The 25,601-nt window shown below is 41.7% G+C and overlaps 1 protein-coding gene across 2 annotated transcripts in view; it reads left to right on the top strand.

The window, feature by feature from the left end:
* Positions 1-25,601, top strand: part of VOPP1 (VOPP1 WW domain binding protein) — a 196,897-nt gene that overhangs the window by 144,125 nt on the left and 27,171 nt on the right. For both annotated transcript variants that reach the window (XM_030189999.1, XM_030189998.1), the window contains exons 3-4: positions 10,526-10,603; positions 15,058-15,191. In XM_030189999.1, the coding sequence (XP_030045859.1) occupies positions 10,526-10,603; positions 15,058-15,191 (212 nt within the window). The remainder of the gene's footprint in view (positions 1-10,525; positions 10,604-15,057; positions 15,192-25,601) is intronic.

The following is a 25,601-nucleotide window of genomic DNA, read 5'->3' as shown; positions in this document are numbered from 1 at the left end:
TTTCTGTGCTGTGGAAGTTTCTGCATGTGGTGAGGAGCAGAAGAGAAATGAATCCCCTCCAAAAAATGTTCCAATACATTTCTGTGGGAGAAGTTACTATAGTTGCTGTTTAAATACACTTTTCAAACTGCCCTCTCCTTTCCTGATCAGATACAGAGAAAGCACACAAATGTATACAAGTATACGTGCATGCACACACACACACCCTCCCACCCCTCCCACACATGCATTTACATACAGAGGGGTTAGAAAAGTTTTCATGAAACGTGCTGTGCATGATTTCCCTGCTTGTTGCTCCTTACGGCTGCCTGCCATCATATAATAGCTACCTGCCCATACTCATACTTACCCTTCTGGTTGAGTCTACCAAAAAAGGGCTTTGAGTTTCAGTGGAAAGATTAACAGATATGACAATGACTGAATCACACTGGATATGTAATTTGCATGCTGCTGCTGTCTTGTAAGATGTTATCTGTGATTTATTTTTCTACAAATATCTCAAGATCCTTTAAAGAAATCTGGATTTAAAAAAAACCCCTGTAGAAACACCATGCAATTATTTTTTTTTAATGAGAACAGACTATAGATCTAGTCTCATTGCCAGTGTCTTTCTCCTGCTTCTCATTATATTTAGCTTGATGCAGTATAATTAAGGCACATGCAACATTGTGTTTTATTCCAGCATTTGCATATGAGTTTTTAACCATAAATCATGTCAGCTGGAGAGCAGACATACAACAATAGTAAAATGATATGTAGAAGCCCTAGAGAAAGCTGCATTACTGAAAAAGGTCTTATGTCCCACTCACAAACACTCACCTTGGCTCTCTCCAGAACTTCAGACCCTTAAGCATGAAGGATGAATACTGGAAAAGAGATGGTATACATCTTACCTGGATGAGGACAGGCTAAACTGTAAGAAACATATGACAAAGTACCACCAAGCCTTAGCAGCAGCCAAAACACAGTATTTCTGTCATTGCATCAAACAGGCTGCCAGTTCAATCAAGCACATATTCAACATACTAAGGGGCTTATTTTTGAAACAGAAAAATGTCCAAAAAGTGGCACAATGCAGCTGTTGGATTTTTTTTTTCCAAAGCGTTCAAATTGCTATTTTTGAAACCCATTTTAAAGACGTTTTTCTATGCAGTTCATCTGCAGTGTATCCAAATCACAAGGGGTGTGCCGTGGGCGTGTCAGGGTGAGATTTGGGTGTTCCCCAAAACTTGGACATCTTTCTGCCATAATGGAACAATGCAGAAACGTCCAGGGCTAAAAGTTAGTGCAGGAGACTAATTGTAGACGTTTTGGTCTAGACCTGTTTCAATCAAGACTAAGGGCCTTGTTTACTAAGCCATGCTAGCGTTTGTAGCATGAACTAAAATTAGTGTGGGCTAAACACTAGAGCCACCCACATGCCCATATGTTCCTTAGCCCTTACAGCTGCTTAGTAAACGGGGCCCTAAGTCACAAAAAGGTATCCTAAATGACCAGATGACCACTGGAGGGATTAAGGTATGACTCCCCCTTATTATCCCAGTTACCACTGATCCCCTGCCCCCCCCCCCAAAGATGTGAAAGAAACAGTACATACCAGTATCTGTGACAGCTTCAGATGTTATGGCCTGTTATGGCCAGTCCTATTAGAGCAGCAAGCAGGTCCCTGGAGTAGCCTAGTGGTTGGTGCAGTGCTCTGTACAGAAGGAGACCCAGGCCCATATCCCACTCTAACTGTTACACTTGTGATGGAAAATTTGAACCCTCCAAAGCCCACTGACACCACATATACTGTAGGTGACTCCTGCAGCCATAGGGGAAAGGGAATGGGACTTGATATACTGCCTTTCTGTGTTGTTTTTTTTTTTTTTTTTTGAAGCTACATTCAAAGTGGTTTACATAGTATGTACAGGCACTTATTTGTACCTGAGGCAAGGGAGGAATAAGTGACTTGCCCAGAGTCACAAGGAGCTACATTGGGAATTGAACCCAGTTCCCCAGGATCCAAGTCGGCTGCACTAACCACTAGGCTACTCCTCCACTAAGACTGTTGTAGTGGTGTACAGTTGGGTACACTGGGTTTTTGGTGGGTTTTGGAAGGCTTCCCCATACAATAAAAGGGGGTTTCCACCTTAGTAATTCCCTTATCTCTTATTTGTCCTGTTTGTCTGTCCTAATTAGATTGTAAGCTCTGTCGAGCACGGACTGTCTCTTTATGTCCAGTGTACAGCGCTATGTACGTCTAGTAGTGCTATAGAAATGATAAGTATTAGTAGCAGTAGTAACAGTGAGATGTGTACCTGGGACCTGTTACGTGAAGTCCACTGCAGCGCCCCCTAGGGTGTCCCATTGCTCTGCTGGGATGTCTGTGTGGCCAGTCTACTAAGAATACTGGCCCCCCTATACATGGCTTGTTTTTGTTCATTTTTCCCTTGGTCTTTTTTTCTACCAAAAATGGTCACAAAAGAAAAACCCACTGAACACAAAATGTCTACAAAACATCTAGCAAATGGCTATTTTTGAAACAAAAATATAGACTTTTTGTGATTCAGAAATCACTGTGTTTGCCACTTCATTTCTGGACATTTTTAGTAAAATGTCCAAAATCAAATTTAGACATCCTATCAAAAATGCCCCTCCACATGACTTGCTGCAACTCCCACAACAGAGACAGCCTGCCCATTCGAAACTGAACTCGCTGCATACTTTGTCAACATTTAAAAGTCTCTACCAGGATTTACAGGCAGTCTCACCCTGTCTCCTGTCAGTTAACCAGAAGCACAACACCAAGACAACAGAAGGGCCAAGCCTCTATGGAGAAAATCCAAAAAACAGTGGAGGAGACTAATTGTTGAGCGGAGTGAGTTTTCTGAGTTGCACTGTAGGCACATTTTCCTTTTTGTTGCAGTAGCTACGTCTGTAGGCTTTTACCTATGAGTTTGACAGAACACTTTCTTATTGTTCCGCACCATTTAGACCCCTGAGGCAAGCCATTCTGGCCGAAACACAATTTGTGTCGGGCCTTTTTGGGTCATTTTATGAAGACTACAATAAACATCAATCTTTATGAACACCTTGTTTGAGAGGTAACCATAAGCAACAAACTTGCCTTCACCTTATATATATATTTATTTATTTATTGCATTTGTATCCCACATTTTCCCACCTCTTTGCGGGCTCAGTGTGGCTTACAATAAGATATGAATAATGGAAATACATTTGTTATAAGACATATGTTATAAGACATATGGGCCATTTTTAACCCAATAACAGAAGAGGTCCATGACAAAATCTTCAGAGGTCTTCGACCAGCCACATACTCTCTCGACCCTTGACCATCAAAGATAATGTAGCAGGCAAGCAGGGGCTCAGAAGGGACCACAAAAATTGTGAACTCCTCTCTTTCTAATGGATAACTACCAACAGCATTAAAAAGGGTAGTGGTGTGTCTCTGCTAAACAAGAACTTAACTTTACTTTATTTGGATTTCTAGGCCGCTTATACCAAAGAGTTGAAAAAACGGTTTACACAGTTTCAAGAGATAACAACCAAAACAGTCCCTTGGACATTACAAGCGATTACATGTATAGTTCCCTTCAGTCAGACAGAAGAAAATTTTCACAGTAGGATTGTACAATCTCCGCAAACGATTGAAGACCCATCTCTTTGACAAAACATACCGCAAGGAGCAAAACATATAAATCCCATACACATCATAACAATGCCTCAAGATATAACCCCACGTACTCCACGTCCCCGTACTCTCCCATTCAATATCTACCCACAGATAAAAACTGTCTACCCCATCACTCACTTGTTATTATTCGATCAGCGTAGCAACTCCCCCACACCACATCCTTTAGTTTCCACGCCCCTAAGGCGACTGATCTGATCTTGTCATCCTTAATCTGCTCACAATCGAATTGTAATGTAATGTAAGAAACTGTATTCCCACCATTTACAATGTATTGTAAGCCACACTGAGCCCGCAAATAGGTGGGAAAATGTGGGATACAAATGCAACTAAATAAATAAATAAATAAAATAACAGGAGGTGCATTATAGACAGGGAGATTTTGTAGATCATGTCACCCAGAATCTGTATCTCTGAGGAATGGTGACAAAATCAGATGTCAAATGGCACCAACTCTGAAATGAAAATGGGAAACCAAGAAGCTTCAGCTGGCTGTTTAAGAAGAGTGGACTTAACTGGCTCTTGCATAAACAAGTTGCATCAAGTATGACTTTTGTGATGTGCAATACATATGACCAGTATATGTAACCTGAGAGTGGATTTTGGGTGGGCCTAAAAGGAAAATGGATGGGCACTAAGGACTAGATTCTATATATCGCCTAAAAATCTGGTGCCAACATGAAATTCACCCAATCGCATTCTATACAATATGCCTTAATTTAGGTGTACTTTATAGAATAAGCCTAAATTTCTGTGTGGTATATTGAATATGCTGAGCAGCCATGACAGCACCTAACTCTAGGCGTGGCCATATACGCCAAGTAAAACTTGATGTAAAATGTGGCCCCTAAGTTAGGCACAGAGCAGGTGTATTTTATAACCTTGTGCATAGTTCTCCGGAATGCCCATGACCCACCCATTCCATATCCAAAGCCATGCCCCCTTTTCAGCAGCGTGCATTAGAATTTATGCGCTCTGCTTTGCAGAATATGCTTAGCAGGTAGTGTGCGTAAATTCTAATTAATGCCAGTTAATGCTGACAATTGCTTGTCCTCTGGATTGAGCCGCATTGGAGGAGATGAGCAGCGCAGCGTCTTTGGGCGGCACAGGGAGGCATATTTGGCATGCACAGAGCAGCCAGCATAACTCTTGGCTGCTCTGCACATGCTCCACCGGCCGACTGGCCGACTGTTTACCGATTGAATAGAGAATGCAAGTGAGCTACAACGAGCAGCTCATTTGCCTTTTCCTTGATGCATGCCCGATCCTTACCGATTCGCTAAGGGAATCGGGAAGGGAAGGGCTTTAACGATTTTTTAGTGCATCTTCCCCTAAGTAAAAGGGCTGAATGCTTTTAGGTAGACCTGTGTGAGAAAGGGTGAAGCTGGGAGGAGGGGGATTTAGCTCTAGGAACTAAAGGTTGAGTGCTTGCTTAATTGAGAGATTGACTGGGCCTTTAAAGTTTAGAAGTCTAAAGGAGCTGGCAGTGCTTGTACAGGTAAGGCTTTGGCTGCATAGGACGGAGTGTGACTATAGGATACTACTGTGTGCTTGACTGAGGTGCTGGCCTGACTGCTGAGAATGGCTTCACAGAAACAGTAAAGGAAGGAATGCATTTTCTTCAGTATACTAGAGTTCACTGGTTTCTTGGTGTTTCCATTACAGCTTTTATCTGCATGTTCTGTTGTTAATTTGTAGTCCCTTATTTTGTTTTGTGGGAAAGAGAAACCCAAGATATTGCTGTGTGATGCAGGATTCCACATTAGGAGTTACCACCCAGGAAAAGGATCTAGGTTTTATCGTTGATGATATGTTGAAACCTCTGCTCAATGTGCAGCGATGGCTAAGAAAGCAAATAGAATGTTAGGAATTATTAGGAAAGGAATGGAAAACAAAACTGAGAAAGTTATAATACTACTACTACTACTTAACATTTCTAGAGTGCTACTAGGGTTACGCAGCGCTGTACAGTTTAACAAAGAAGGACAGTCCCTGCTCGAAGGAGCTTACAATCTAAAGGATGAAATGTCAAGTTGGGGCAGTCAAGATTTCCTGAATAGAGGTGTAGTGGTTAGGTGCCAAAGGCGACATTGAAGAGGGGGCTTTGAGCAAGGATTTGAAGATGGGCAGGGAGGGGGCCTGGCTTATGGGCTCAGGGAGTTTATTCCAAGCATGGGGTGAGGCGAGGCAGAAAGGGCGGAGCCTGGAGTTGGCGGTGGTGGAGAAGGGTACTGAGAGGAGGGATTTGTCTTGAGAGCGGAGGTTACGGGTAGGAACGTAAGGGGAGATGAGGGTAGAGAGGTAAGGATGGGCTGCAGATCGAGTGCATTTGTAGGTTAGTAGGTTTGTATTGCTCCATGGTGCGACTGCACCTCAAATACCATGTGCAGTTCTGCTCACTGCATCTCAAAAAAGATATAGTGGAATTAGAAAAAGTTCAGAGAAAGAGAAGGGCAACAAAAATGACAAAGGGGATGGGACGACTTCCACATGAGGAAAGGCTAAAGTGGCTAGGGCTCTTCAGCTTGGAGAAGAGATGGCTGAGGGGAGAAATAATTGAAGTCTATAAAATACTGAGTGGAGTGGAATGGGTAGACGTGAATCGCTTCTTTACCCCTTCCAAAAATACTAGGACTAGGAGGCACACAATGAAGCTACTAGCTAGTAAGTTTAAAACAAACCGGAGAAAATATTTCTTCACTCAACGTGTAATTAAACTCTGAAAATGATAAAGGGGATGGAATGACTTCCCTATAAAGAAAGGCTAAAGTGGCTAGGGCTCTTCAGCCTGGAAAAGAGATGGCTGAGAGGAGATATAATAGAGGTTTATAAAATACTGAGTGGAGTGGAACGGGTAGACATGAATTGCTTGTTTACTCTTTCCAAAAATGCTAGGACTAGGAGGCTTGCAATGAAGCTACTAGGTAGTAAATTTAAAACAAACCACAGAAAATATTTCTTCACTCAATGTGTAATTAAAACTCTGGAATTTGTTGCCAGAGAATGTGGTAGCAAGGTTTTAAAAATGTTTGGATAATTTCCTAAAAGAAAAGTCCATAAGCCATTATTAAGATGGCTTTGGGAAATCCGCTTCTTATTTCTAGGATAAGCAAATATGTTTTACTGTTTTGGGATCTTGCCAGGTACTTGTGACCTGGATTGGCCACTGTGAAACAAGATACTGGGCTTGATGGAACTTTGGTCTATCTCAGAATGGCAACACTTATGTTCTTATTTTCTTATTTTAGCTAAGGGCTGGTTGAGGTCTAGTTTGTTCTATTTTCACAGTAGAAAATATATTGGGGTTTTAGGGCTTGGTAAAATATTTGCAGTGCTGCCTTTTTGTAAGTCAGGTTTCTGCTGTTTGAGTCCTGGGAGATTAATAAGCCATGTCATATAACAGAGTTGAAGGATATATCTTACTTCTGGTAATTTGCCATAATATTAGATGGGGTTTTAGAACATTTGGTAGGATGCAAGGTCAGCCCAACCATTAGACAAAACTAGGTGGTTGCCTAGAGCATCAGCTTCTTGGGGAGCAGCAAGCTTATGATTCCTTTTACTAAGCTGAAGTAAGTACTAATGTGTGCTTACTACAGGTCAACATCCACTACCGCGGGTGAGCTCGGGCGTCCCACGATAGTTTTGTGTTTGGTTCACGCTGCCCGTGCTTTACAAAATAGAAAATATTTTTTAGCGCTGGGGCGTGTTTGGGAGTGGAGAACAGGTGTGCCCAATGCTAATCGGTTTGGGCAGCTGCATTGTCGCATGCTGATTATTGTGGGAGCCCTTACCGCCTAGTATATAGGAGACAGTAAGGGCTCCTGCGCAAATGGCCATGTTCTAATTGGACTAATTAGCGCATGGCCATAATACAGGAAATGAGAAATACAGCCCTTTTATAGCCATGGTAAATGTCCTCAGTGCATGGGAAAGTATAGAATGATATCGGAACAAAGGGGGGGGGGTGAGGCATATGGGGTGATATTGGAACCCAGGGGGGAGATTATAAGGGGATATTGTAATCAGTGGGGGGAGGGGGTATAGGAGGATATTGGAACCCGGGAGGGGGACTATGGGGGAAGATTTGGAACAAGGGAGTTAGGAGAGAGAAATTGGAACTGGGAAGCAGGTACGGAGGGGTGATCGGAACCATAGGTGTTTATAGGGAGGTGGGATCAAATCAGCAATCATGTAGGTGCTGGCCAGTATTCAGTGTCAGCACCCACATAGCTAAGCGGCCAAAGATAGGATAGCATAATGGCTGAATATTGGTGGCTAGCCTGCTCAACATGGTTTAAGTAGGCAGAAGCCTCTCCTGCCCACTTAAACCACACAAAATATCAGACCAGTGTCACCCATGATGCATGCAATTGACTACTGTTACAGAGAACTTAGAAATTCATCGTCAAGTGCAATTATGGTTTCATTTGTTGGTAAGTGTACAACTAGCATGGTGTAGACCTCTATGCTTATTGTTCACCCATATTAACCTTTGTCCCTTCTCTCCCCCATCCCCCCCCCCAAAAAAAAAAAATCAGTTCTGGCTATACCACTGGTCCTTAAAGGATTTCAAGAATTCCCACAAATCCTGAAGTCTTGGGTAACCTAATCTCAGGCCCAATCACCTTCCCAGGACATACGATCAGCAAGATGGAACGCAGAGCTCTATGGCTCATAAGTGTTGTTCATATCTCACTTCCTTAAGACTCCTCCCAGCTGAGAGAGTACCTAAGTACCATTAATGTCCCACTTCCTTCTACTTCATCACTTAACCCTGGATTCTATATAGCGCGCCTAAAGATCCAGGCTGAAATCCAAGCGTATTCTATAACAACGCATGCAACTTAATTGCCTTAAGTTAATCAGTGTTGATAACAGCTCTTAACAAGCAATAATGAGCACTAATTGGCAATAATTAGAATGTACGTGCACAACTCGCTAAGCATATTCTGTAATGAACTGCGCCTAAATTCTAATGCATGCAGTTCAAAAGAGGCATGGCTATGGGCGGGGAAATGGGCATTCCCAAATTTATGCATTTAGTTATAGAATATTTATTTATTTATTTTATTTGTTGCATTTGTATCCCACATTTTCCCATTTCTTTGCAGGCTCAATGTGGCTTACATTATGCCGGAATGAGAAATACAAAGTAGTGTTACATTAAAGATCATAAATGTTAAAGTAAATTATAAAGTAAGTTGGATAAACAGTTCATTTCAGGCATAAGAGATAAGGGGGTAATGTGATCATGTTCATTGGAGCAGTACGTGTAAATCTACATGTGGGGATTTACTCCATGTTTTCATTGGTGTAAATGGAGGTGCATAGTTTTAGGTGCAGGGATATCACCTAAGTGTATTCTATATACCATGCCTAAATCTAGGCACCGCTTATAGAATACACTTAGGTGGAAATGTTTACTGCACAGATTTTTTTGCAAGCTTATATAGAATCTGGGCCTTAGTGTCAAAAGGAGACTGTGAGGCCTCTACTAGGGGACATATTTGAGGGTATCCCTAGAAGGAAATCACATTGTGTTGTCTTTACAATTCTTCAAAAATTAATCTTATTGCTTCTTTTTTTGTATGTACACTGGAGCAAATCTCTGCATCCTGTAATTCCCCTGTGGATATTTAAGCTGTACATCCTGGCCCTTCTCTCTTGCCCACTTCCTCCGCTCCCCCCCCCCCCCCCCCCACCCTATCATCCACTTATTTTATATAGATTGTTCATGAACAAAGATTTGTAGGAGTGGCCTAGTGGTTAGGGTGGTGGACTTTGGTCCTGAGGAACTGAGTTCGATTTCCACTTCAGGCACAGGCAGCTCCTTGTGACTCTGGGCAAGTCACTTAACCCTCCATTGCCCCATGTAAGCCGCATTGAGCCTGCCATGAGTGGGAAAGCGCGGGGTACAAATGTAACAAAAAAAAACAAAACAATCTGGTAAACAAATTCCTTTCAACTTTAACTTGATAAAAACCACCCCTTCCTCAATTAATCTCACCCTGTCTAATTCCTATTTACTGTTTTACAATGAAAAGAATAATGGGAAACCTTTCTGCAATCCAGATATCTGGGGGTCAGTTTTTCATAACTGGGGAAAGCCTTGAACAATCATGTTATTATTAAGCAGAGAGATACATATTCTACAGCTTAATGCACTAAGCAAAATAGACTAAACAGTAATAGCATTCATAAGCAGATTTCTTCTTAAATCTTTTATAACCTCCCCAACCTCACATTTGATGATAAGCAAAATCCACCAGTGAACTACCTTATCCTCTTGATTGTTTTTCATGGTGTGTCTTGTCTGTGTACCTTGGCTAGAGACTGTAAGCTGCAAGGCATAGGAACTGTCCATTACATGTCTCCATAATCCACTATGTATGTAGTATCTTATATGTGCTGTATAAATTATCATAAAAATAATGTAGGACCTTCAGATTTTCTCCCTTATTCTTCCTTCGCTCTTCCCCCATCTGGAAGGTGCCATGATGGTCTAAAACAGTGTTTTCTATGTCCAGTCCTGGAGTACCTCTTGCCAGTCAGGTTGTCAAGATATCCAAAATGAATATGCATGAACTTGATTTGCATACACTGCCTCCATTATATGGTTCCTTCTATGCCTGTCTGCTTATTTTTATCATGTCAACCTATTCTCTATGTAACATCAACTGTAACTTCGACTCTGAAATGGCGAATGCCATAACGGAACATTGTAAGCCACATTGAGCCTGCAAATAGGTGGGAAAATGTGGGATACAAATGCAACAAATAAAATAAATAAATAAATAAATGATTTTAGACTGTCCTTTTCTGTTGCAGATGCCGAGCATATGAAGACTGTTGTGGTTCAAGATGCTGTGTGAGGGCCCTCTCCATCCAACGACTGTGGTATTTTTGGTAAGCTGAACATTCTTTTATAAACAGTGAGCTCTCATGATTAAAACTTTGGACAGTGATGTAATTTGGAACCTAATAATAAAGATTTAGGGGTCCTTTTACAAAGGTGCGGGGAAAAGTAGCCGTGGAAGGGCATAATCGAAAGGCACGCCCAAGTTTTGCTGAGGACATCCTCGCAAAATGTCCCGATGGAGAGGCGGGGAAACTCGTATTATCGAAACAAGATGGACGTTCATCTTTCGTTTCGATAATATGGTCAGGGACGCCCAAATCTTGAAATTTAAGTCGTCCTTAGAGATGGTCGTCTCTAGAGTTGGTCGTTTCTGATTTTCAGCGATAAGGGAAACCAAGGCCGCCCATCTCAGAAACGACCAAATGCAAGCCCTTTGGTCGTGGGAGGAGCCAGCATTCGTAGTGCACTGGTCCCCCTGACACCAACCGGGCACCCTACAGGGCACTGCAGTGGACTTCATAAATTGCTCCCAGGTACATAGCTCCCTTACCTTGTGTGCTGAGCCCCCCAACCCCCCCCCCTCAAACCCGCTACCTCCAACTGTACACCACTACCATAGCCCTTACGGGTGAAGGGGGGCACCTAGATGTGGGTACAGTTGGTTTCTGGTGGGTTTTGGAGGGCTCAAATTTACTACCACAAGTGTAACAGGTAGGGTGGGGATGGGGCTGGGTCCGCCTGCCTGAAGTGCACTGCACCCACTAAAACTGCTCCAGGGACCTGCATACTGCTGTGATGGACCTGAGTGTGATATCTGAGACTGGCATAGAGGCTGACACAGTGCCCCTTTTGCTCCTTCATGATCTAACGGTCCCATGGAATCCCTCACTGTCTTTCTGCTTGTGATGTACCTGAAGAAGTTGTTACTGTGTGTTTTTGCCTCTGTGACAAGTTTCTCTTCATATTCTCTTTTAGCCTTCTTTTTCAATGCTTTGCATCTAACTTGCTAGTGTTTATGTTGCTTCTTATTTTCTTCATTCTGGTCCTTTTTCCATTCTTTGAAGAATGTTCTTTTGGCTCTGATAGTCTCTTTTCAACTTGATATTCAGGCTAAAGAGCTCCAAACTAAACCTTCAAGGGAAATAATTTCTTGGACAAGTCACAACGTCACTGCTAACCAACACTGGAATACTTTCTCAACAGTTTCTAAGGAAAAAGTTACTTTTTCATTAAAAAAGCTATCACAGCTCCACTGTACATTGGATACATGCCCCTCTTACCTATTCTTCTCAACCCCTCCCTTTATGATCTGCTGGATAACTGAAATTAACAACGGTCTGTTGGTTAAGGGTATCTTTCCTGTAGAGATGGGCCAAATAGCCCTGATTCCTAACCCAAAGGCAGCTGGTCTAGACCCAGCAATACCTGCAAGTTACCGACCTGTAGCGAGTGTACCAATCTTCACGTTAATTGAACCCTTTGTCAGCAAACAATTCTTGAAATACCTGGATGACTATTCATGTCTACTCCCCTATTCAATTTGGTTTCAGAGCATCCCATAGCACGGAAACTCTATTTTTAGTCCTGACCTCATGTATAAGATCTCACCTATCACTGGGCAAGCAAACCATATTATTACAATTTGACAACTCGTAGCCTTTGATACAGTAGTCTACAACCTTTTATTAGTAAAGCTGGGTGATATTGGGCTGTCGGGTTCAGTGCTCAACTGGTTCCATGACTTCTTGGTTAATAGAAGCTACTGCATAGTAATTCCATTGCATTTTTGTGTGATGTTTTGGGACTGTTACAAAAATTTGTGGAACCTGAAGAATTCTCCATTGACTTTAATAAAACAAGATGGTTACTATGACTGAAAACACAGATAAAACACAGGAAGACATTTGCGCCAAAGAGATGAAACTCTTCTGAGAGTACAAAATTTTACATAAAGAAAGCCAAGGAGGAACATAAGTACATAAGTTTTGCCCTACTGGGACAGACCAAAGGCCCATCATGCCCAGCATCCTGTTTCCAACAGTGGCCAATCCAGGTTACAAGTACTGGCAAGCTCCCAAAACAGTGCATTACATTGTATGCTGCTTGTCCTAGAAATGAGCAGTAGATTTTCCCCAAGTCTATCTTAATAATGGCTTATGGACTTTTCTTTTAGGAACCTTGACTACAACATGGCTGAAGTTGTCAGAGGGCCACAGTATCTTGTGGGTGTAAGGGGGCAATAAATTCCATGCACTAGCAGTGGCTTCAGAGGCTTTACAGTTTCTGCTAGCAGTGATTGGAAGTGGGAAGAGGATATTCCAACGTGGAATAGAAAACTCCATATAAAGGTGGAGACTGGGTACTTTGATTTTTGTCCTTCCTTGGGAGTTCTGAGGCTTAAGGGGAGTTCCTGTGCTCCACAGAGAGTCCTGTGGCCTGGGAGACCTTGGGTTAGGAAGAAGGAAAGGTCCATTGGGTAGGTGTTAAGTGTGTGGTCTGCCATTCACAGAGCCCTGAAGAGTGCTTGAGGAGGTGCAAGGAACCCTGGGGAAAAGAAGCATGTTTAAGAGGAAAAGGCTAGTTCTGGTAAACAGGATAAACTCAGGATCCACTATGGTGGTTCACAAATTAATTCCAACATTGCCTATCTCTTTTATCTGTTTGATATTTTAAAGGTTGCTGTGGGCTAGAGGAAGGGTAAGGTGCACCTCCAAGAATTCTCTGATTTTTCTCTTTCCCAATCCAAATGACTTTTGATGGATTTCTTCTGCATGCTACCAAGAGTAGAAAAGTGGGAGCTCACCCATGTGTACCCCCCCCCCCTTATATTTACACACTATGCTTGCTAATTACGCATGTTGTTAACAGTAAATAGCATTTAGGCGTCAGGTTGGCACTTTCGCATGTAAGTTCTAGTATTCTATACATGTATAAACTCAAGGGGTTGAAGAGACTTCCAACGTTTGATTGACAGCCTGAATTTAATGGATCTCCTAGAAGATTCTCCTGAGGCTGTTGAAGCTCTCTCTACTTTGGATTTCATCCTTTGTCCTTGAATGTGGTCAGAACTGGGTCTAAAATTTTTCCAGTATAAAGATGTTTCTTTTCTAGACAGTAAAGCATGGGTTTCCTGACCCATCAAAGATAACTCAAAGATTGCAAAAGGAATTTTATCTGAGCCAGAGGATGAGTTTCACTGGCGCAAACTTTCTATTTTAGATTTCAGAGTAGTATGTTTATATTTTACAAGCCACAACAGTTGGACTTTTATTGAGGGCAAGTATCATGTTTATAATCTGCCCCTTGATAATCAAAGTGAGCTGTCAATGGATGTTTACAGCTTTAGTATATTATCATATTAGATTGTGCTCTCTGGGGTCCTTTAACTAAGGTTGCTAACAGATTTAGTGCACAATAATGAATTAGTGTGTGTTAAGTGACATGCAGCTCATAGGTATGCAACAGGCTGTGCTACATTTAGAGCATGCTAATCATTAACACACCTTAGTAAAAGGACCCCTCTCTAACCTTTTCCTTATTGTTTTTTCTTCATTTTTTATTGATTGTTTTTTTTGTATCTAGCTTCTCTTATTTGGGATTTTGGATTTTGTACTTTTTTGGGATCTTGCCAGGTATGTGTCACCTGGATTGGCCACTGTTGGAAACAGGATGCTGGGCTTGATGGACCTTTGGTCTTTCCCAGTATGGCAATACTTATGCACTTATATAGCTATATGGATAGTGGTGAATGGTACAGGCTATTATTTTAACAACAAAGAGAGGGTTCATAGCACAAAGCCAAATCCAGGACAAAGAAAGAGTACTAGGAGCCTTCAAAAAATGGGACAAGTCCTTTTATTTCACAGCGTGGATCAATTCTGTACATTGATGACCTGACACGGGCCGTGCTTTGGTGCACAGTGCCTGTGTTAGATGTCATTCAGTATCTGTTTACCCATACGAGAAGGCCCAGCTGTGAAGCTGGCTATACAATAAAGAGAACTTGGTCCCGGTACAGCTATAACAAAATGTGGTGACTCAACTTTGAGGTTTGGCGGATTATTTTCATTCAGAAAGGCTTTGAAAACATTTTTTTATTTGATAAGTACTTTGATATATGACATTTTAAATTGTACTGTATTTTTTATTGTAACCTGCTATGATTCCTGTCAGGAAATTTGCAGGATATAAAAGCTGGGAATGGAATAGAATGGAATGTCATGGTCTGTCTGTTGAATTATGCAGAATGCCCTTGCTCTGCCTTGGCACTATCCAGATAGTACTGAGGTGGTTTGTAAACATTTTCAGTGGCACTATCCAGATACTGCTGTTGAAAATTCATGGATAGGGCACTTCTCCGTATAGCTGCTACAGCTGTTTAGATAAGTGATTTTGAATGTTAGTCCCAAAGATTTTATTCCCAGAAAATTGGACCCAAACTACTTTGTAGACATATATGTAAGCCATCTCCTTTTTGAACTTCCTCTCTTTTCATCCATAGGTTCCTTCTGATGATGGGTGTTCTGTTTTGTTGTGGAGCAGGTTTCTTCATCCGAAGACGGATGTACCCTCCCCCACTGGCTGAAGAGCCAACATACAATGTGTCCTACACACGACAACCTATTGGACCTGCAGGTGAGAATCTCATTTCATATTCCTTTCATTTGTGCTTCTGATACGGAACGGTAGAACTCTTGGTCCCAATTTTTAAGCACAGTACTCGCAATTAAGTAAAGCGCCAGCCTCCGTACTTGAAACTGAAACCAGATTTTAAACTTGCACCCAGATACTGGCTGGTGCTGAATATCCAGTTTCACTATGTAACCCTGGCCTCACCACACAGTTCTGGGCACCAGCTAGTTCTTCGGGTCAGGTATCTAAACCAGGGCTACAAACAAAAGTTAACTTTCACTGGGTGCAGGCTGGGGCCGGGCTTAATCCCAGTAGCCGTAGGGTTTTAAGCCACACTTGTATTACTTTCTTTATCAGTCTGGGAGCAAAATAACTTCACTCACACTCCAAAGAACTCTCCACTCCAGTTTTATAACAAAATGCAATAACATACTTTTTGGTTCTTGTGCCAATCTAAGACTTTTGGTGTAAAAGTTCCAACTACTAAATTTAATAGTCTCTTTAAATATCCTAGGGTATTTATATATCTACACTTCCAACCAGTCCTCCAATGCTCATCCTTTCTGGCAGAACAATCCAAGGCTGTGCTTTCTGCTTTTTCTGCAATAAACTGTCCTGCTGGGCTTTTACCTAGTTCAGGACCCACTCAGGACCAGACCTCCTTGTCTGTCTGTCCTTCCTCCAGGAGTGCACTTCCACATGCCTCTGGCACCAAACAGGCTCTTTCCTGTTCTGCTCCCAGGCTGGGTTAACCCTTTCTACCTACCCAGAGCACTCCTCAAATTAATGCTTTCATTGGCAAAAACTTCCCATGAGTTCAGTGTTAGGTTATTGGGTCTGACCAAGATACCCTCTCTCCTCAGATCCTGGTGGGGGCAAAGGCAACCAAAGACCATGTGTTCACTAATCCAATCACTTTTATAAACTGCCAACTCCACCCTAACTATGACACCTGTTGTCAGTTACTCTCTGCTAATCTTTCCTCTGAGCTGGGCTCTTCGCCCTCCCACTCATTTATTTATTGCACAGTTTCTATACCACACTATCAAAACATTTCAGCTGGTTTACATCCAAAACAAGCATAATAAAACAGATACTTAACTTATGCTCTTTCAGCAAAACAAAACAGCAACCACAATCAACAGATATCATAATATATAGTCCGAAAACTTCCAGTTCAGTACCAAAGGCATCCTGAAATAAGAATGCATTTACCTGTTTTCAAAATTGATCATTGTTCTTCTATAAACGAATTTGGTCTGAAAGCTGATTCCACAATCGTGCTCCTTCTACATAAAACATTTTCAGCCTGTGATCCTCCAACCATATAAGTTTCACAGATGGTACATCAAGCAATAACTTGTTATTTGAGTGGAGAGATCTTGCTTCTTAACAGTGTAGCTAAAGTAATTGGAGCTTCATTATTTAGACATTTATAAATTAATGTCAAAATCTTAAACTGTGAGCGCCATTTAATCAGTAACCAGTGTAATTTGATTAGGATTGGAATGATATGGTCATATTTAACTGTTCTAGTTATAAACCTCGCCAGGGTATTTTGTGCCATCTGAAAAGGACGTAACAAGCCCCCTGAGGCTCCCATATACAAGGCATTACAATAGTCAAATAATGGGATAATGTGAGCAGAATTGCTGACCTAAAGTTATTTTCTGAAAGGAAGGCCTTCAACCTACTCAAAAGTTTTAATTTAAAGAAAATTCACCTCACCAAACCCTTTACATTGCTTGAAAAAGAAAGAGAAGAATCATGGAGCACCCAAATTACTTCATCTTTTGTTTAACCTCAATCTTAGAACCTTCCAGATCAATTTGTACAGGAAAGGATAGGTTAGATCTATCTGATAGAAACATTATCTGAGTCTTGGCCATGTTAAGTTTAAGTCTGTTTTGCTGACATCCAACTTTTTATCGTTGATATATAAAGCAAACAATCAAGTGTATCTCCTACAGATCTTTCAATAGAGAAAAAAAACCCCCCTGGATATCATAGTATATAGCCAATAGGATACTACCAGACCCTTCAAAAATTTACAACGTGAAAGCATATAGATGTTAAACAAAACAAGTGTGAGTGCAGACCCTTGGGGTACTCCTGAACGAATTTCTACCCAACTAGAAATAGTCTGATTAGTTTGACTCAAAAAGATCTACTGCTCAGAAAAGAGCTAAACCATGCAAGAACATTACCTCCTACCTCTAACTCTTCTAAACTTTCCAACAGCAATCTATAATGTAAAGTGTCAAATGCAGCTGAGATGTCCAGAGCTACCATAACATAACTCTGACTCTTGTCAAACCCAGCCCTGATACTATTACATACAGTAATAAGTAATGTTTCAGTAGAAAACTTTGGACCAAATCCAAATTGGAAATCGTCCAAAATCTAGTACTCATCCTGTATATCTTCTGTTTTCTTTTAAAAAAGTGTCTGCAAATCTTTCACTAGCAATTCAACTGTGTATGGTTTCTTCTCTCTTCCGATCTACCCCCTCCAGATTTGCATGCACTAAATTGTTTAAGTAATGCTAATAACTAAATGCACACCAATGAATACACATCTCTAGTACCTCTTATCCATGGATCTTGAGATTGGTCACTAGAGTGTCAGTGTTTTTCTGATGCGAACAGGGTGGACTGAGAGTGATCTGGGCCACCGGGCAATAAGAATTATGACCTCCCCTCCCTCACATCCTCCCATCTGACAGAGATTAGTGATTCTGCATATATTGTAATATTTCTAAAGCTCATTACCTGTGGTGATCAGAGCCCTTTTCATCCTTCTGCTACATCTTAATATGCATAAAACTATCCACTCTCCCTCCTCCTGGGCTGCCCCATACTCTTTACATTAAAAAAAAACAAAAAACTACTGGTAGGGGGTTTTCCTGCCCCTGTTTCCCTGTTGGTAATAAGAATGCTGTCAAGGAATTTCCCATACCTCCTGTTCCAAAAAGTATAGTAGTTGGGTCCCTCAACTAACACTCTCTTTTTATGGCCAGTAGAGAAAGAAGGGTACGGAATCACCCTGATTTTTTGTGCAATAAATAGTTTTATGTGTTTTAAAATCAGTGGTATAGCCATGGGTGGGCTGGGACCCACCCAAGTTGGACTCAGACCCACCCAAAATTGTGGCACTCATGCTGTGGCTAGTGGGTATCCCCAAAGACGGCCAACTGAAGATCTCCTTCTCCTTGGGCAGCCAGCACTCTTCCAAATGGTAGCCTGCAGCAATTGCCTCATGCTGATGCCAATACTGGCCCCTCTGTGCATGCTTAGTTTTCAAACATTTGCAAGCACTGAGCATGTGTGGCCTGTTGGCATCAGCATTAGCATGAGAAAAGTTCTACTGGCTGTCATTTGGAAGAGCGCTGGCTGCCCGAGGAGGAGGAAATCTTCAGCTGGTAGGATGTGGGGATCCCTGCCAGCTCAGGTATTTGATAATTTGGGCTGGTGGGCAGGAAGGGGCAGAGAGTGGAGCTGGGGTGAGATGAAGGGACATATTCTGTGCCCATCCACCTTGGGGTCAGGCCCACTCAAAATGAGCCATCTGACTACACCCCTGTTTAAAATATGAAAGGAGAGATGGACGGGAGCTGTTGCCTATGGGGAACATTTTTAAAGATGGGAAAGAGGAGGGACTAGCAGCCTATAGAGGTAGTTTTATATATTTAAAATGGAGAGGAAGAGAAGGAGTCAGGTGGCCAGGGCTGGTCTTAGGCAGGGGCGATTGCACAGGGTCTCGCGCTCCCAGGTGCCCCGCACTGGCCTTGGTATGTCCCTCTCTCTCCTTCTCCCCACCTGAAATCCAGCCTATCAGTCTCACTTCCTATGGAATCTGGTACTATTCTCTCCCTTCCCGCTCCCTGCATCACTGCCCTCATTTAATCTTCCATGCCACTGCCCTCCAGGGACAGGAAGTTGTAGCAGAGGGAAAGCTTCCAAGGCTGCTGAAGGCAGTCTGCTTATTTCAGTGATGCTGCTGCAGTGGCACAGAAGATTAAACGAGGGCAGCAATTCAGGAAGCGGAAAGGGGGAGAATAGTACCAGATCTTGGGGAGGGGAGAGAGAACAACCACATTGCCAGGAGTGGGAGGGAGGGAAGGATAAAGATGCCAGACCATGGGGGGGGGGGGGGAGGGGGAGGGAAGGGAAGGAGAGAGATAACAGACCATGGGAGAAGGGAGGATGGAATCAGAGAGATGCCAGACTGGGAGAGGAGGTGAGGGAAGAACATTGACGCCAGAATATGGGGTGGGGTAGGGAAGGGAAGGCGATAGATTCCAGAAGTGGGTGAAAGATGGGGGAGGGGTTTAGGAGTAGTCTAATGGTGGGTGCAGTGCACTGTAAACAGGTGGACCCTGGCCCATATCTCCCCCTGACTGTTACACTTGTGGTGGAAACTGTGAGTCATCCAAAACTCACTAAAAACCCACTGAACCTACAAATAGGTGCCCCTTTACCCATAAGTGTTATTGTAGTGGTGTACAATTGGGGGTAGTGGGTTTTGGAAGGCTCAGCAGACCAGAATTGCACACAGTATTCAAGGTGCGGTCACACCATGGAGCAATACAAATGCATTATAACATTCTAATTTTTGCTTTCCATTCCTTTCCATTTCATTCCTAATAATACCTAGCATTCTATTTGTTTTCTTAGCTGCCACTGCACACTGAGCAGAGGGTTTCAAAGTATCATCAACGATAACACCTAGATCCTTTTCCTGGTCGGTGACTCCTAATGTGGAACCTTGTATCACATATCTATAGTTTGGGTTCCTCTTTCCTACATGCATCATTAGCTCACATTAAATATCATCTGCCATTTGGACGCCCAGTCTCCCAGTCTCGTAAGGTGTTTTTGCCTCCAACAAAATCTTCTTTTCCAAGTCTCTCTTTGCCTTCCTTATCAGCGCTTTGCATTTGACTTGTCATTTCCTGTGCTGTTTCCTATTGTATTCAGCCAGATCCTTCCATTTTCTGAAGGATTTTTTTTTAGCTCTAATAGCTTCCTTCACCTCACCTTTTAATCATGTCAGCTGTTGTTTGGCCTTCCTTTCTCCTTTTTTAATGCATTGGTATGATATATAGGCCTCCTTCACAGTCAGAAGAAATGGACAGTGATTTAGTTGAAGACAATCACAAGATAGCTAGGAAAGGAAAAGTACTACCAATAGGTGATTTTAATATGCCATCAATTGGGGCATCACTGCTGCGGGGTTGTCTAGAAGGAAAGGGATCTTGGATTATCTACAGGAAGAATTGTTCCAGCAGTGGGTAACAGAACCCACATGGGATGGAGCTGTTCTAGACCTGGTGCTTACAAATGGATAATGTGTTTCTGACGCTACGATTGGAGATCATTTGGTATCTAGTGATCATCGACTGGTGTGGCACAAGGAGGGGCTTATTCAAGACTGAAGGTCCTAGACTTCAAAAGCACTAATTTTGCCAAAATGAGGGAATATCTCAAGGAAGAGTTAATTGGAATGGGAACAGCTGAAGAAAGTAGAACATCAGTGAGCAAAACTGAAAGGAACTATTAAAAATACATAAAAGTAAGAGGAAAAGAAGGCTGCTCTGGTTCTCAAACAAAGTACCTGAAAAGGTAAGGGAATAAAGATGAGCCTTCATAAATTACAAGATAACAAAAATATCTGGAAAACCTAAGAGAAGCTGGAAAAGCTGTCAGGAAAGCAAAGATGCAAATGGAAGAAAAGATAGCCAATACGTAAAATTGGGAGACAATACATTTTTAGATATGCAAGTGATAGGAGCAAGTGTCATAATAGCACTGTGAGGCTCAAGGGTGAGGGGAGGAATATGTAGATGCTGATAAGGATAAAGCTGAACTGCTTTACAATTATTTCTGTTCTGTATTCACAGATGAAAGGCCAGGGGTAGTACCGCTGAAAACAAATGCTAATGGGGACGGATGAATGTGTGGTAGACCAGGACCAATTCTCAGAAGAATGTTCGTGAGGAGCTAGCTAAATTAAAATTGAAAAAGCGATGGGGCCCAATGGGATACATCTGAGGGTATTTAAGGAACTTGGAGCTGTTCTGGCAGCTCTGCTGACTGACCTCTTCATTGCTTCTTTAGAGTTTGGAGTGGTCCCGGAGGACTGGAGAAGAGTGAATGTGGTCCCTCTGCACAAGAGCAGAAGTGAGGAGGAGGTTGGGAATTACAGACCTGTTAGTCTGACTTCAGTGATGAGTAAACTAATGGAAACGCATCTAAAATGGAGAATTGTGAGGTTTCTCAAATTGAATGGACTGCAGGATCCGAGGCAGCATGGTTTCACTAGAGGCAGGTCTTGCCAGACAAATCTGATTGATTTCTTTGACAGAGAGCCAAAACAGTTGGACATGGTAGGGACGCTAGATGTGGTGTACTTGGATTTTAGCAAAGCCTTTGACACAGTTCCACAAATGCGACTGATAAATAAACTGAGTGCCCTCGGTATGGGCACTAAAGTGATTGACTTGGTTAAAAACTGATTAAATGGAAGGATGGAGGGTGTAGTTGCTGCTCAATTATCATATTATTTGGAGCAGCACAATATCCTTCATTTTTCACAATCAGGGTTTTGATCTAATTGTAGTACAGAAACTGTAATGGGTGCATTATTTGATAAAGTTTGATTGTGGCTTAGTGACGGGAAAAAGGCCTTGCTCCTTCAGTTTGATTTATCAAGTGCATTTGATTTGGTTGACTTTGATATTCTCCTGCAGATTTTAGATGCCTTTGGGATTTCAGGTACGGTAAGATCTTGGTTCCATGGCTTCCTTTTCTGCAGGAGATACAGAGTTAAAATGTTAGGTGATCAGTCAGACTATTGGAGTAATGTTTGTGGGGTCCCACAAGGATCTCCGCTGTCTCATTTATTATTTAATGGGTATATAAATACTTTGGGTTTTGAATTGGAAAAATTAGGGATTGTGACCTTTAGTTATGCATATAACATAACCATTCTTCTTCCAATTGAAAAATATGTTCCTGCTGAATTGCCTGTTTTGCAATTGATATTCCATAATGTTGAGCATTGAATGATGGTGCATAGATTAATGTTAAACACAGAAAAAACAAAGCTATTGCTGATCAACGGCTCCATAGGGCCTATGGAGTCCAGCATTGTAACTGGCCAACAGGTTTACTCTTTCTCCTCCTCAGTTAAGGTTTTGGGAGTGATGCTGGATTCTACTGACAGTTTGAAGCCTCAGGTTAATAAGGTAGTATAAAAATAATTCTTTCTTATGCGAAAACTATGTTGTATTCGCAAATTATTTCATATTTATCAGTTTTGGCTACTGGTTCGAGCTTTGTTATTGAGTTCTTTGGATTACTGTAATGTTTTTTTATCTAGGCTGTTTTGAAGTCCTTATGCATAAGTTACAGACAATCCAGAATACTGTGTTAAGGTTGATTTTTTTTTTTAAATGTTCTGATCATTTGTCAGAATATTATTCTAAAGTTCATTGGTTGCCAGTAGCTGCAAGAGTCATGTTCAAATTAGCCTGTTTGATGTACAAGGTTTCTTATGGTCTAGCTCGTGTTTATTTCACTCGATGTTTTGTTTTGTGAAATAGTATCTGTGTTTCCAGATCTATCAATTTATTCTCCTTTCCATCAATGAGGGGTAAAGTAAGAAAGAAATTCATAGACTTTTCTGCTCTCTTATCAGGCAGCTAAATTAAGCTAAGATGTTTCTCTTTTGATAATTCAGGAGTCGAATTATGCACTTTTTAGACAATTGCTTAAGACTTATTTAGGATCCATTGAAAAAGGTGAATGTATTAGGCTTGCTGATTAATTTTCTGTTGTTGTATTTCCTGGAATGTCCAGTTCTCTTTATATGTAATTCGCATTGAACTGCAATGTATTGCGGCTATAAGAACAAATTGTTATGTTATGTTATGTTATGTTATGATATCGGTCCTTGGGCCGGCTCTTTTTAACATCTTTGTGAGTGATATTGCAGAAGGACTGGCAAGGTTTGTCTCTTTGTGGATGATACCAAACTCTATAATAGAGTGGACACACTGGAGGGTGTAGATAGCATGAGCAAGGATCTAACGAGGCTTGAAGAATTGTCCAATAATTTGTAATTAAATTTTAATGCTAAAAAATGCAAGGTCATTCACTTAGGTTACAAAAATCGAAGAGAATAGTACAATATAGGGGTGAAGTACTTCTGTGTATGAAAGAAGAGCAGGACTTGGGGGTGATTGTATCTGATGATCTTAAGGTGGCCAAACAGGTAGGAAAAGCAACAGTCAAAGCTAGAAGGATGCTCGGGTGCATAGGGAGAGGGATGACCAGTAGGAAAAAAGAGGTGATAGTGCCCTCGTGTAAATCTTTGGTGAGGCCCCATTTACAATATTATGTGCAATTCTGTAGACCGCACCTATAAAAAGATACAAACATGATCGAGTTGGTCCAAAGGACGGCTACAAAATTAAATAGTGGTCTCTGTCATAAAGCATATAGGGACAGGCTTATAAACCTCAACATGTATACTCTGGAAGAAAGGAGGTATGGCCTAGTGGTTAGAGTGGTGGACTTTGGTCCTGAGGAACTGAGTTCTATTCCCACTTCAGGCACAGGCAGCTCCTTGTGATTCTTGGCAAGTCACTTAACCCTCCAATGCCCCATGTAAGCTGCATTGAGCCTGCCATGAGTAGGAAAGCACGGGGTACATATGTAACAAAAAAAATAGAGATGTTTAAATACCTCAGTGGCATTAATGTACAGGAGGTGAGCTTTTTCTCAAATGAAAGCGAACTTTGGAATGAGAGGGCATAGGATGGCATTAAGAGGAAATAGACTCAAAAGTAATTTAAGAAAATACTCTTTCATGGAAAGGATGTTGGACACATGGCATGGCCTCCCGGTGGAGGTCGTAGAGACAAGGACTGTGTCAGAATTTAAAAAAGCATAGGAAAGGCACATGGGATCTCTTAGGGAAAGGAGATAGTGGTTACTGAGGATGAGCAGACTGGATGGGCCATTTGGCCTTTACCTGCCATCATGTTTCTCTGTTTGTCACTGATTAGTTTTTGGGGTACTACTTTTTTTTCTTGTACAGTAGCAGAGACTAAGTTATTGGTACCTCATCATTTTGGCTACTGGCTTCAGTCTCCAGCAAGTAGGGTGCGGGCACCCTCCTATTTTACAATTATTTTATTTCCTTTGAGAAGGGCCTGGCGTTGGCTATGTAGACTACATGGCTTGTCTAAAGAGGTTTCCCCCTTGTTGCCTGTCGCTGGGAATGCTGATTTCCCCGTGGGGGGTTCCTCTCCCACTTTTCGGCGGTGGTCTACTCGGTGAATCCTTTATGTATATCATGTCCTTACTGGTGAAGGTAAATTCAAGCCTTTTGATGACTTGCGGGCTGAATATAGTCTTGATTTGAATGATAAATTTGCCTATATCCAATTGCAGCACTTTGTGTCCTCTTTCCTGTTGCCTCCTTGACATCTTCTGTTTGGAAACAGTTCTTTACTATGTTTGGTCTGGATGCTCAACTATTGATACCATTGAAATATTATCATAGCTACTGTTGTGAATTGAGGGGTCCCGAGCCCCCCAAGAAGGCTGGAGTGACCTTAATCTGACTCCATCTCTAAATAACCCTAGTACTGGGGTAATCAGGGAGTTGTGAAGTTCTAAAAGGAATTGCCACTGAGAGAGACGTTAGGTCTAAGGGACCCGCATTAGTCCGCCTCTCAGCACTGGCAAGGAATAGATACCAGCCTTATGACAAACTGGATTTAGGCTACAGGTTATACAATGCAGCGAATGATAGCCTGATACAGCAAAAGCATTTATACTTACAGCCTTTCATCATTAAGTGAAGCCCACAAATCATCATTTGGAATGAGGAGTTTATTTGCTAAGGTATAAGTCAAATCAGTGATTGACAACAGGCATGTACAATCAATTAATTATAGGAATATAATAAGTTGCAAACAGGGGTTAATTATTTGCTAATCTTTTATAATTTCTTTTACCAATTAGAGGTTTTACAAGGGAAAGCAATTAGGTAATTTGTCAATTCTGCTGGACACATTGGTTTCCCTTGGAGAGAGAGTGGCAACCCTTTTCTCTCTAACTTAAACCAGGAAATACCCTGATTTTTATAGGTGCCCTCAGGATATGGATAATATGACAGTAGATATACCTGATTGGATCTATGCTAATGTCATGGTTGTCACTGATTGGCTCATGCTAATGAGTAGCTTCTATCTTGCTACGCCTTTCCTTTCTCACACCATAGCTGACTACAATCCTGCTCACAGGAAAGTCTCCCTCCTCTCTTGGACAGCTAGTTCCCTATTTTCTATGCACCTGGCATGACTCACTCATTTCTCAACTTGTTTTTCTAACTTACATT

The sequence above is a fragment of the Microcaecilia unicolor genome, chromosome 1 (assembly GCF_901765095.1).
Source record: "Microcaecilia unicolor chromosome 1, aMicUni1.1, whole genome shotgun sequence".
In the NCBI taxonomy this organism is placed as follows: domain Eukaryota; kingdom Metazoa; phylum Chordata; class Amphibia; order Gymnophiona; family Siphonopidae; genus Microcaecilia; species Microcaecilia unicolor.
Note: the sequence above shows the minus strand (reverse complement) of the source record. Positions and strands in the feature narration are given on the sequence as shown.